General features: G+C 39.1%; 1 protein-coding gene across 7 annotated transcripts in view; it reads right to left on the bottom strand.

The window, feature by feature from the left end:
- Positions 1 to 12,473, bottom strand: part of LOC149184533 (E3 ubiquitin-protein ligase UPL3-like) — a 67,346-nt gene extending 54,873 nt beyond the window's left edge. For 2 of the 7 annotated variants that reach the window (XM_089417574.1, XM_089417580.1), the window contains exons 1-6: positions 12,011 to 12,466; positions 10,772 to 11,597; positions 10,529 to 10,639; positions 10,324 to 10,440; positions 9,976 to 10,146; positions 9,725 to 9,886 (exon numbers count right to left, since the gene is read on the bottom strand). In XM_089417574.1, the coding sequence (XP_089273700.1) occupies positions 9,725 to 9,886; positions 9,976 to 10,146; positions 10,324 to 10,440; positions 10,529 to 10,639; positions 10,772 to 11,548 (1,338 nt within the window). In that variant the 5' untranslated portion in view covers positions 11,549 to 11,597; positions 12,011 to 12,466. Of the gene's footprint in view, positions 1 to 9,724; positions 9,887 to 9,975; positions 10,147 to 10,323; positions 10,441 to 10,528; positions 10,640 to 10,771; positions 11,614 to 12,010 lie in introns of all 7 variants that reach the window. The other 5 variants (XM_089417578.1, XM_089417575.1, XM_089417576.1 and 2 more) reach the window with 5 other exon arrangements.
- Positions 12,474 to 13,827: the final 1,354 nt, after the last annotated feature.

The following is a 13,827-nucleotide window of genomic DNA, read 5'->3' as shown; positions in this document are numbered from 1 at the left end:
CAAGTCACACTCACAACACCAAATTTCTTCACACTGTGGAATTCTATTGACACACAAAGGGATTCATGGCCCGTGTTGTCATATCATGCTAATGACTGGAAAAAAATCTGTAAGCTAGCTGGAGATGCTAGAAAAGGGAACCAGAGTTTTCATTACTCTTTGTTGTTGGTTGGTCAAGAAAAATGGTGGAGTGATAAAGAGTAGAGGCTCCTAGGTCCTCCAAAGACACCCCAATTGCCCTCCACTCATCCTCTGAAGATGCAGGCCACAGTACTCCAAACTAGTCTCAGGTTCCTCCCTACAATTTTCATTAAGTTTCAATAATATAGTTTCTTTATTAAGCACTGTTTCTCAAAATGATGGTTCTTAAATGCCTGGTTTCCTTTATGGTAGGCTCTTTTATAACTGTCTCCAGCTTAGATGCCATATTTTCTATCCTTTTGGACTGGTTGACCCAGTTCCCCTTCTGGGCAGGTCTCTATAGATTTTTGTTTTATGATGTCTGTCCATCATGAATACTTGTTAATTTTAGGCAACAATGGTATGTTCTATGCTTTAGAGCAATTTTACTTCAATTTCTTTATGAGCACAATATCAATTTCAGTTTAGCAATCACATAAACATGTAAGTTAAATGATGATAGAACATAAATAGTAGAAGACAAGCCAAGACAAGAGGACACAAGATGTGGCACCAGCCAGGGACAAACCCCAACATGAGGAAACCCTTGATCAAATCTTCTTTTAGTCTTCAATAGTTCAACAAAAAGAGATAGTACAATTTACAAATTCTGATAATTTATAACAGTAGAAAAAGAGCCCTAACTAGAAAAGTCAACGCTAGTCAACAGGGCAGATTTGACCCTCAAAGATTCAGTCAATTTCAATCAACTTTGGCCTCCAAACAGCGAGATGAAACAACCCTCAAAACAGTCGAATTCTGCCTAGTCAAAGTCTGGTCAAACAGTCAACTTGCAGTCAACCCTAACCACAGTCAATGCTAGTCAAAACTCCTCAATTTTCGTGCCCAGAATTGCGGCCTACTTAAACAGAGATTCCTCACCCAAACTGAAGTCAAAACAGGTCAACACAGTCAAACAACCTCCCAACAACTCTGTCAATGCTAGTCAACGCAGCAAACAAAAACCATAGTTCACGTGTGTGGAGAGAGAGAAGACTTCCTTGGATAGTGTGCTCAATCACAAGAGGAGAGAGAGATATGTGTGATGAGATGATGGTGAAAATAACTTGAGGTCTCCTTTTTATATGCAATGTTGAGGATGAATTGGGGGTTTGTGTGCCTGTATTGCTTGTTGGCCAACCTTGACAATTTGTCCACAATATAAATAAATTCATATCTTCATTTGTACATGTCAAAATCAGATGATCTTTAGATCAATCCTACACCTCTCTGAGAGAGGAATCTAATAAAAATAGCAATTGTCATAAATAAGATGACCCATGTGGAGTTTGGCCCTAGTTGCCAATTTTAACACTCCCTCTTAACTAGGGAGAACATCACCTGCTAATCCATTTGCCATCCATGCACTGCTATGCTCTATTGAACTATGAAGAAGAAGTGATCGAGAATGTATCATACCATTCTCTACTGACCTGAAGTCAGTCCCAATCAAAAGAGAGTGTCTCATACCACTTTCACTGACTCGAAGTCAATTCCCATTGATCCCAGATCAATATCGAACATCCTAGCATAGGGAGTACGGTAGTACATGATGCGTCCATCAGTAGTACTATGGTCCCTATCCTCATTTCCCTACTCATTGGTCAGATGAGAGGTACTTCCCATGAGTCCCAAACTGCATGGGTAGGATGTCTCGGCAGGAGAAGGATGAACCACTCGTCCTGCTCACATGTCGCCAAGGGGTATCACAGGGGAAGGATGAACCACTCACCCTGTACACAACAAACCACTAGGGGAAGGCTGAACCACTTACCCTATGGTTGCTCACCGCTCCAAGAAGTACCCCAAGCCGCCCGAAGCTCCCAAAGCTCCATGTCCATCTCATACAGGACCCTCATAAGAGGGTCTCTCCACGAATCCAAGTCGTTCTTGGAAGGCCAAGAATTTGACCTTCCCTAGGGGCTTTATCGACGACCTGCTCATCAGTCCTAATGTGATGAAGCCTTATTGCTCCTTGTTGTACCTGATATCTATATGCTTGGAGCGATCATGAAACACGGGATTCTCTGATAATCAGATCCCACTCTGGTTGTCACAGAAGATCGCGGTGGTATCCAACACATGTCCAAACAGCTCACTGAAAAGCTTCCTCAACTAGACAGCTTCATAGGAGGCCATACTAGCAGCTATGTATTCGGCCTCGGCGGTGCTCAAGGCAACCAATTTCTACTTCCTGCTCATCCAAGATATCGAAGCAGAACCCAAAGAAAAACAACATCCAAAAGTGCTCTTGTGATCCACCACACTGCCAGCCCAATCAGCATCAAAATAACCATGCAGCCTCACATTTCTAGCAGTGTATCTCAGTCCATGAGTGATTATGGCCCAAAGATATCTCATAAGATTCTTGGCGGCAATCCAATGTATATGATGAGACTCAATCATGTATTGGTTCAATGTATTAATTGCAAAACATATGTCCGGACGGGAGTTCACCAAGAACATCAGTGCTCCTATGAGTTGATGATACTCAGAAGCATTTCCTAATTTAGGTCCAGCAACACTACCACATAACTTCTTAAAGTTAAGTTCCATCAGAGTAGTCACAGGCTTGCAGTACACCATCCCAAATCTTTCCAATATCTTCACAACATAGTTTCCTTGAGAGAGGAAAATTTCAGTTGGTTTTTGTCAGACCTCCAATCCTAGAAATAGTGCATTGATCCTAGTCCTTCGTCTCAAATTCAGAAGCCAACTCCCTCTTACATTTGTGAATGAGAGGGTATGCACCTATCAGAAAGAGGTCGTCCACATAAGGTACCAGAATGAGAGGTTTATCATTTTCAACCTTAAAGTAAAGGTTCGAATCGGCTTCACTTCTAGTGAATCCCAGCTTCATCAGATAGTTATCGATCCTCTCATACCAAGCCCGGGGTGCTTGCTTCAATCCATAGAGAGCTTTCTTCAACCTGCATACATGAGATTCTCGATCATGAACTTCAAACCCCTCGGGTTGTTCCACATAGACTTCCTCTTTGATTGAACCATGCAAGAAGGCGGTCTTGACATCCATCTGATGTAGGTTCCATCCTTGCAAGGCAGCAAGGGCTATGATCAAGCGGATGGTGGTGTATCGGGCAATAGGTGCAAATATCTCATCATAATCTACACCTTCCTTTTGAGAGAAGCCTCGAGCAACAAAGCGAGCCTTGAACTTTTTTGCACTTCCATCAGCTCCATGCTTGATTTTGTAGAGCCACTTAGAAGTGACAACCGATTTGTCCTGGGGTCTAGGGACCACATCCCAGACATCATTCTTCATAATTGACTCGTATTCTTCATTCATAGCATCCTTCCATACTTGTTGCTTCACGGCTTCTTCAAATGATGAAGGCTCATTTTGAATGATAGTGCTCATGGCAGTCAAATATCCTTGGTACCTATTCGGCTTCTTGCTTTCATGGAAAGTCCCCCTTGGTGCAATGTGCCTCTCAGCATCTTCGAGAGTCTCCCTAAGCCATGAGGGTCTCCTTTTGGAGGAAGAAAGCTCATGAGAGAGTGGTAGGTTCATCAACATCAGGCATCGTTTCATCCTCTTTTTCACCCTGATTTCCTATGTCAACTTCTTTGTCCTTCTGTAGGATAGGAAGGTTGTTGATCTTCCTAAGGGCCATATCTTCGTCGAAGGTGACATCATGACTTATCTCAACTTCCTTTTGGCCAGCCACATAAATTCTATAGCCATTGGAATTTTCACTATAGCCCACAAAGATTCCTTTCTTCCCAGATGCACCCAATTTGCTTCTTTTCTCTTTCGGCACATGAAAATATATGGGGCTTCCAAAAATTCTAAAATGAGAGGCATCGGGTTTCTTACCAGTGAACATTTCTTCGGAAGTCTTGGAATCCAATGCTTGATGAGGACATCGGTTTTGAACATACATGGCGGTATTTGCAGCTTCACCCCATAGAAACTTCGGAAGGCCTTGATCATGAAGCATGGCACGAACAGCTTCTACAATAGAGTGATTCTTCCTTTCAACCACACCATTCTGCTCGGGAGTGTATGGCGTTGTAGTCTCCCTCTTAATGCCAGCTTCTCTACAATAATCTTGGAATTCATTAGATTCATACTCGGTCCCATTATCAGTCCTCAATATCTTGATTTTCTTCCCGGATTGGTTTTCGATCAAGGCTTTGAAATGTCGGAACCAAGTGAACACTTCATCCTTCTTCTTCAAGAAGTAGATCCAGGTCTTGCGAGAATAATCATCCACAAAGGTGAGATAATATAAGTATCCTCCCAAGGAGTTTACAGGCATCATACCAGATATGTCAGAGTGGATCAATTGCACTATGTTTGTGGTCTTTCTATTACTTGAGGGGAATGGTCCCTTTGTAAGTTTTCCTTTGGCACATCCTGAACATACACCTTCATGCTCTACTTTGAAATCGGGCATACCTATCACCATCTGTCTCACATCGCGTAGGGCCTTATAATGAAGATGGGCGAACCTCCAATGCCATAGTTTAGATTGTAGAGATCTATTGCAAGACATGGCTCCCAATGGACTTCTTCCAACTTGATACAAATTGTCAACCCTGAACCCAAGAGTAAAAGCATCCTTGAAATTTCTTTTTTTTCAAACACATACCTTTCCATCGATAAAAGCCACTTTGAATCCTTTATCTTCCATTGCTGAAATGGACACCAGGTCCTTCTTGAGATCGAATACATATAGTACTTCTTGCAAATGAATAGCGTTACCTTAATTCAATTAAAGGGTAACATTCCCTACTCCCTTCACGGGATAGGTGGCATCATCTCCAAGGATGATCTACAAGTTTGTCTCCTTTTCTATCAGATTAGAGAGGGCTTCCTTGTATCTGATGAAGTGCCTTGAGGCACCACTATCAATCAGCGAATTTCCCAAAGTGTCTGGAGGAGATGCAGTGGAGAGGGCCAATATAAGATAGTACTCTTTTTGCATATTATTAACAACATTGGATTCATCATACCTGGAGTTCCTTGATTTCTTGGAGGGTCAACTATTTCCTAGATGTCCTACAATCCTTTTTCCTTTGCCATTGGACCTGCCATTCCTTTGATCGTTGTTGTTTTTGTTGAAGTTGCCCCTGGAGTTGTTATGATAGTCATCATCTCGAGGTGTATCCCTTTTATTAGGACATTCCCTTGCATAGTGGCCAAACTTATTGCAAACAAAGCACCCGCCCTTCCTTCTTCTCTTTTGATTGGCATGAGCAAAGAATGTAGTGGGATTGCTTCTATTAGAAGGCGTTTCTTCTTGAATGCATCTCGACATCAATTCTTCAAACCCTGGAATTTGATCATTGTTGAGTATAGTGGTTCTAAATACATACCACTCAAGTGGGAGTCCTCCAAGAGTGGTGAAAGTAAGTTCCCTATCAAGAATTTCTCCAATCGAGAGTAGATCATTCTTGATCTCAATAATCCTCAAGAAATAGGATTGAATGTCCTCATCCTTGCCCTTCTTAATCTTCTTCAACTTATTCTTGAGAAAGAGAATTTGATTAGCATTACTGACCTTGAACATGTCAACCAACCTGTCTTATATCTCCTTGGAGATCTTCAATTCAGAGATATAGGCCACCAGATGCTTGTCAATGGAATCCCTGATAATCTTCTTCGCTTTGACTTTAGCCTTATTGTACTTGGTCTTCGCAACAACCGGTGCATTTGAAGGAGGCTTAGGGATTTTACCCTGCACATAATCCATCACTTCCTTCTCTTCCAAGGTCAAATCAAGAGACATCTTCCATCCATGATAGTCAGATTTATCATGGAGCTTGTCTTCAGCCGAAAAGTAGGTTAAGGAACCCATTGAGTCTTTTTTCCTTGTCCAACTGTCTTTGGTGATTGCTCTTTCACTCTTGCTTGGGCTTTGTCTTCACCTCAGCTCTGATACCACGTTAATTTTAGGCAACAACAGTATGTTCTATGCTTTAGAGAAATTTTACTTTATGAGCCCAATATCAATTTTTGTTTAGCAATCACATAAACATGTAGGTAAAGTGTTGATAGAACATAAACATAAACAGTAGAAGACAAGCCAAGACAAGAGGACACAAGATGTGGCACCAGCCAGGGACAACCCCAATGTGGGGAAACCCTTGATCAAATCTTCTTTTAGTCTTCAATAGTTCAGCAGAGAGAGATAGTACAATTTACAAATTATGGTAATTTATAACAACATCAAAAGAGCCCTAACCAGAAAATTCAACGTTGGTCAACAGGGCAGATTTGGCCCTCAAAGATTCGATCAACTTTAGTCAACTTCGGCCTCCAAACAAGAAGATGAAACAGCCCTCAAAACAGTCGAATTCTGCCCAGTCAAAGTCTGGTCAAACAGTCAACCTGCAGTCAGCCCTAACCACAGTCAACGCTGGTCAAAACTCCTCAATTTTCATGCCCAAAATTGCAGCCTACTTAGACAGAGATTCCTCACCCAAACCAAAGTCAAAACCGGTCAACGCATCAAGTCAACGCAGTCAAACAGCCTCCCAACAGCTCGGTCAACACAGCGAACAGAAACCATAGTTCACACATGTGGAGAGAGAGAAGACTGCCTCGGATAGTGTGCCCAAACACAAGAGAAGAGAGAGATATGTGTGATGAGATGATGGTGAAAATGACTTGAGGTCTCATTTTTATATGCAACATTGAGGATGAATTGGGGGCTTGTGTGCCTGTTTTGCTTGCTGGCCGACCTTGACAATTTGTCCATAATATAAATAAATTCATAACTTCATTTGTAATGTCAGAATCAGATAATCTTTAGATCAATCTTACACCTCTCCGAGAGAGGAATCTAATAAAAATATCAGCTGTCATAAATAAGATGACCAATGTGGAGTTTGGCCCTAGTTGCCAATTTTAACAATACTGGGTAAAGCATGGAATGCTTTCCTATTCTTTGTTGATTGCTCTAGTTTAACATCTGTGACTGCTATTGCACCAGCATAGCAGAATTAGCAGAATATCACTATATCTATGTATCATATTTGATTTCATAATAGAATAGCAAGCCTTGATTTTTGCTAAGGTCAGGACAAAGGAGTTTAAAAATCAACTCCACCAACATCAGGATGCATAAAGGACTTGGTGCTGTTAATTAAATGCCAATGCCATACCCTGCTCTTCATTAAACGCCAATCCCATACCCTCATACAAAATAAAACCCAATGAACATGCTGCAATCCTGCAAATCCTGAAAACTGTTAAGGTTGCTGAACTTTGAACAGGATATGAAATTCTACTTTCCGCATATGAAGTCTGCTGGCATTGGAACCATAATCAATCATCTTGAAACAATTAATGGTATGTAAAATTCTTAAAGTAGTAGTTCACATTTCATTTATCTTTGCTTTTTTTCCTTTAAAGAATTTAACACTACCATTAATTGCCAACATTTTGGTCAAACAAGTCAAATTAAGCAGATTAGTCACAAATGTTAGAAACACAGCATACAAACACTTTTGAGCCCGTACAAAGCACATTTCCAGCCGTACAAAATGTGTTCCCCACACGTCAGATGTGTTCAACTTCATACAGCCGCAAAAATGTTTCAAGGCTGTATCACATATGTTTCAGATTTCCATGTGGAATCAAGCCTGGTACAGCCGGGTACTAGATGTTCCCCACAACATAAGATGGTTCTCTTTCCCCAATTAGCAATATGAATATGAAATATAAACAGTTGATACATTTTAATTCAGATTTTGTTCTTATTTTTCAATATAACATTTAAATTTTGAATATACATGTTTTTTAAAGTAGGGTTAGGGTTCCAATTCCCCAATTCCTAGTTTCAAGATGAGGACTGCATCCATGCCAGATTCTTCTGTCAATTCCAAATGCACAAATGGTCCATGTAATTTTGATGCTTACAGATCAACAACACACCTCAGAAAAACATAAAGGTGATGGAAGATCAAATCTTACATAGGTCATTGGTTCTATCCAAATCTCCCTCCCCTTTCCAAGAGAGGATATTAGTAGCTGGGAAGTTAAATTAAGTTAGCTTTCTAAGTGTGCCGGCTCTTCTAGTTTTTTCTTTGAACCTTTTCTGTTGCTCGCAGTATAAGTCACCAACTATTATTAACAGAAGGATTTAGGAAGAGGGAACCAATCTTCTGGTTGGAAATATGAAAAAGGAAAAATGAATGTAGCCTTGCCATTTATAACAGAGCTACAAACTCTCTAAAACAGCCAAAAATGTATAGGAAGTGCGTATAGATGATTTCACTGGCCAGAGCTGAAAGACCAAAAGGAATTCTGGCTTTTGCACAGCATTGTAATAGAAATTAACCCTTCCTTCCGTTCTCTTGTAATCATTGTTTTGATATAAAAACCCAGTTAACTACCAAAAACTTAACTAAAATATTCTTAAAAATGATGAAATTGTTGTAAACCACTGCCCATGGATGATGTCAGCAATTTTCGGAAACCACAAAGGCATTTCCAGCCTTCTGAAAATACAACCAGGAATACATAGGTCATTTGATTCTTGACTTTTGAATTTGACTTTCAAGCCTTTATGTTTTATTTCAAATTTAAATATTTCTCTTTACAAAATGCATGGATATATGCATGTCTGTCAATATACTGGAGTGCCTGAATTTTGGGGAGCCTCATTGAACACTCCATAAATACCCCATCTCCATGTAATCCTCACACAGGGGAAAAAAAAAAAAAGCATGTACACAATAATATGGTCCTATATCAAATCATTTAAACAATATAATGACGTTTGTGAAAATCTTTGTACATTCGAAGTAATTTTTATATCAATGAGGTCTTCTCCATGCCTTGTAGGTCCAGGGGTGTGGGGCATTACAGATAGATATAAAGATGGTTGAGCAAGATTTATTAATACTATATATAGTCAACAGTAGACATCTAAATGCAAATAAACATAAACACATGTATAGACATCATACAGTACGTAAACATTAGTAGTCTGCATACATGAATACATAATTATATGTATTAGCCTGGAAAGCAATTGCAATAGTATTACCGATTGATAATATTTTATCTTTACTAAATTAATATGTTTATTGTTTATGATTATTAATCGCAAAGAGCATTCAAACTGTAGTCAACTGTCATACTGCTTTACCTATTGTCCTGTAGTTATAATATTCATCCCTTGCAAGTATATGGTGGCAGGAGAGAAATGAAAAAATTGGACAGAGGGGCAGGTGGATGCATGTTCATATAGAAAGATATAACTACTTCAGTTTTGCTACAGAAAAACTAGAGTTCCACAGCAATGGCATATGCATTTTCTTTATAATTTGTCTAGCATATGAAGTTAAAAAGTCGAAATAACATAGAATTTGAAAAACAATAATGGGAATATTGTAAATGAAACTCCCTGACTCTCCAATACAGATAAATGTCTATTTTATTTTATTTGTCTAGTACCATTCAAGAAAAATCTATTCACGTGTGGTTTCAGATCAGATAGTCAATATGTGTCTCAACTTTTAAACACAGCAGGAATAACAGTCAAATGAAGGATAATATTTTAAGTACCTGATCAGTGGGTCTGTCCAGAGCAAGGGAACCTGACATGCCTGGCACCAGGCTAGAACCAGTGAGAATATCTCTAACAATGCCGCTTATATTGAGATCAAGAAGTGTCTTGGCAGCTAAAGCAGATCCACCAGCAAATTTAGATAGAATCCTAATCAAACCCTGCAAGCCAATTGATAATATAAGACCATGCAATAAGTTATAACAGAACCTTCCAATTTTTTTAACAAATATGTCACTTATGTTGATACCGTATATGTGGATGTACTAAGAGATGACTGGCCACTTCCAGAAGCACCGACAGATATAAGTCTTGCTGCTTGTGTAACCAAGCCATGATTACAGAGTTCATCTAATTTTTCAGAAGAAGAGGCAAAAGATTCTACAATCCGAGTCAAACAAATACATGCATGTTCGACCACCTGCGTAACAAATATTTATCATTGGCCAGAGGAGAAAATGTACTTCAAGGTAAACATTCAAAGGATCAATAAAAATTGAACACAGAACACAAACAAATATAAATTCAACGCTATGCCATCTTTACAAACGCACTCCTACGTTAAATATGAAAGGAGAATATGCAAAAAATAGATTACCTTTGAGTCATGAAATTGAAGAAGATTTGTCAATATTGGTACAGCATCCATTACAAATTCCGCTGCATCAGATGGAATCTTCTTGCAAATGTTTGCAGCAGTGGACAATGCTACCCTCTAGTGCATTCCAAGAGCAGACTCAAACATAAGATTAAATTTTCCTATATAAACAAAAGCTAATAAAATACAACTTTTGCGACTGTACCTGAACACCGCTGGAGAAAAATTCCAGATAAGATAGCACTGCCATTAGAGCACCAGCACGAAGGCATGCAATGGGGTGCTCATGAGATATCTTCTCAAGTGCTTCTAAAGACTGCACCACAGGGATTCATAGATTTTGGTGAAAACAGTCAAACAACTGGGAAATCATTTTGGGTAGAACTGAAATAAGCATTTCTTTCAAATTGCATGAATAATTTACACATATGCAATACGTAGCACATACTTGCTCTGCCAAATCCATATACTCAATGGTCAGCAACCGATCGCAGAAAGAAGGAACAGCACCATAATGCACAACCGAGACACAGGCCTGGGGAAGAACATCGCAAAGATGAGTTAAAGCTCTGGCAGCCAGAAGCATTATTTCTGGACTGCTCTCGTGGTTAAGTAATGTTACTAGCACTGGCACAAATGAATCCACTGAGAAACTGCTCAAAGAATCCTCAGTGGAAATGGATAAAATTTCACAAAGCTGGCTGAGAGCGTCAGTTTGACGACCAATCTCAGCCTCGGCCCTCAATCCTGACAAAATTCTTTTTAATCTGCTGCTCTGCTGTGAAAAGGGCATAGACCCAGGCAAAAGATCATCTCGCCTGGCCCCCAGTTTACGTAAAAGGCCCTCTAGTGCACTGCTTGCAGTAGTGATATTGTGCTGAAGACTGCTAACACCTTCATCTTCATGATCTTCATCAGAATCATTATTACTAATTCCCCCTCCTCTTTCCCTCTCGTTAGCCTTTTCAATCCCTTTGTCATCATGTTCTCTCTTTGAGGCTGAACCAGAGGACTCCATTTCCAAATCCACGCTAGCCAATTCAGGGCGCAAGCTCGCTATAGTAGAACCAGAAAGTGGCCTGATCGGCAAGCGAGAACGCGGTGGAATCGAGGCAGCAGATGCAAACGCAGAGGGAAGACGAGCTCGTTTGTTGGCCCTGGATGACTGGGCAGAGGATGGCCTTTGCGCTATGGCCTCCGCTCGCTTTCGGCTTCGTGTTTCCATAAAAGAATCCGCCCCCACCAAAACTGTGCAGGGCGGCCTAAAATTAAATCTGAAGCAAAATTCAGCTGCAATTAGAGTGAAGGTATTATGTCATCATCCCTCTTACAATCCCCCTTAGCAAACCCTGAAAACAAGCAAATTTGACAATAGAAAACTCACACCACCCCACTCCCCCTCTGCCCCAGAGCCACGCACAAATAGCTCAACAAGTTGCTCAATTTGCAAAATCATCATAAGCCTATCAGTCAAACGCATTTACAGCATTCATGGAAGCAAAGACTACAATGAAAACAGGTAAAAATCTAAAATGGCTTTTCAAAATACCCAAATTCAATAAGCCCAATACAAATTTAAGCTGGAAATTAACCCGAATGGGCGCAGCAGCAGAAACCCATCAAACGAACATGCAGCAAAACATAATCAACGAAATGACAGAATTTAATAAAGGAATTTTAACCCAACCTGGCAAATTTGACCCTTAAGGATTTGATGAAGAACAAATAAATACCAAATGACTTTCACAGCTTCCTCCTATAGGCACTGGAATTTCTATACAGAAGCAATCCCGCAATCTCCCCGGATCCATTCACGGTTTTATCAGAACTTTCAATCTACCGAGATTAGTGCTAACTCTACCCCAAGCCTACCAAATTATTGACATCTCCAACCCCAATGCCTAAAACACTTAGTGATGTGTACTATACCAAATTCAATGATAATCATAAAGATACGTATACGTACAGTTACCATTTAGCCCATATCAATATTTATTTGATGAATAAGATCGTTTTTCAGAGATGAGTGAATGAATGTATTCACAGAGGAATCATACACAATTTCACAGAAAAAGCAGTCGGCCATCTACCTTTCTCAGCCCTTCAGGAAATTAATTATTATTCCCCAAAGATTTTACTTTTGTGAGGAAAGTGGGGGTAGAGAGGACTTCTTTACCTTTCCTTGGCGGTGGGATGTCATCAGGCCATCGCTAATTAATCATTTTTTTAATTCTATTGATAACTAACCTCAGACTTTGGTTATTTAATGTGACAAAAAGAGTTTTGATATGTAAGGAAATCTATATAGAGGATATGCCGAGAGAATCATACTGTAACGTTATAACCATTTATATAAATTTAACAAATACTTCACAAAGATACCTTCTTGGGGTACAGCACTAAGTTAATTATGGCCCATAAGGTATATCTTGTAACTTTACATAGATAATAAATAAAAGTTAAATGGGCTTAGATCCTTAGTCAAGATGGTTTGGCCAGTTTCTTTTTGTGTTTCTTTGGCTTCCTTGAAGTTTTGAGAGGTTATAAGTTCTAAATCATGGTGTGTTGTGTTAATTATATATGTTTAATGATAAGGAAGTTGTTTTATTTTAAAGAAAAGTAAGGTTTTGATAGGGAGTTGTTTTTTAATTTTAGTAATTTGGAAAGGATTAGTTTTAATTTTTAGTGGTTTAGTAGAAATAAATAGAAGTTGAAATTAATGTATAAGGTATGTAAATAAAATTGTCTATGTTGCTATTGTAGAGTTAGGGAAGAGATTGTTATATTAATTTGAGGAATTGCATATTGAAGCTAGTTGCAATTGGCAAAACTTTGGTTTGGGTAATTCTATATAAATCATCTTTTATTTAATAATTGTTATGTAAGACCGACTCAACAACAATGATAACAAGGTATATTTATAATGTCACATGATAAATAATAGGCTAAATATGGCATATAAGGTGTTACATTGAAACGTTAGTATTGAAGTGATAGAGGATGTTATCACATTAACCTAGGGACTTGTACCCTAAAGGAAGCATCACAATTGACAAAGCTTGTGGTGCACTACATGCCTTCTAAATCATCTCAAACACACAATTGTCATGCATGTGGGCTTATTCACCACATGTAGACATGCAATTTAGATGAAGAATATTATTGTGGAAAAAAAATCCCAACATACGAATTTGCCACCATAACATGGTAGTCTTGTAACATCACAACACAAAACAAAAAGGAAATGGTGTCAAAACCTAAGCCTAGAATGCCCAGATTAGCGACACAAATATTATGCAACAAGATACAAATCATTCAAAATATATAATTTGAGATAACAACAAGACAAGCATGTTCATAAGGGTTTATTTTATTATTCATATCAATGATGTCACAATGCCATGGATTATCATAGTGTTCTAAATCATGTTGCCTTTCTCCCTCGATGTTTTCATTCAACTTATAAACATGTTTTCCATTGTCATAATGCACACAACCTCACCA

The sequence above is a fragment of the Pinus tabuliformis genome, chromosome 3_2 (assembly GCF_031772625.1).
Source record: "Pinus tabuliformis cultivar Carrire ecotype Pingquan chromosome 3_2, CPIR1, whole genome shotgun sequence".
Classification (NCBI taxonomy): Eukaryota; Viridiplantae; Streptophyta; class Pinopsida; order Pinales; family Pinaceae; genus Pinus; species Pinus tabuliformis.
This window is presented reverse-complemented; position numbering and strand designations above follow the sequence as displayed.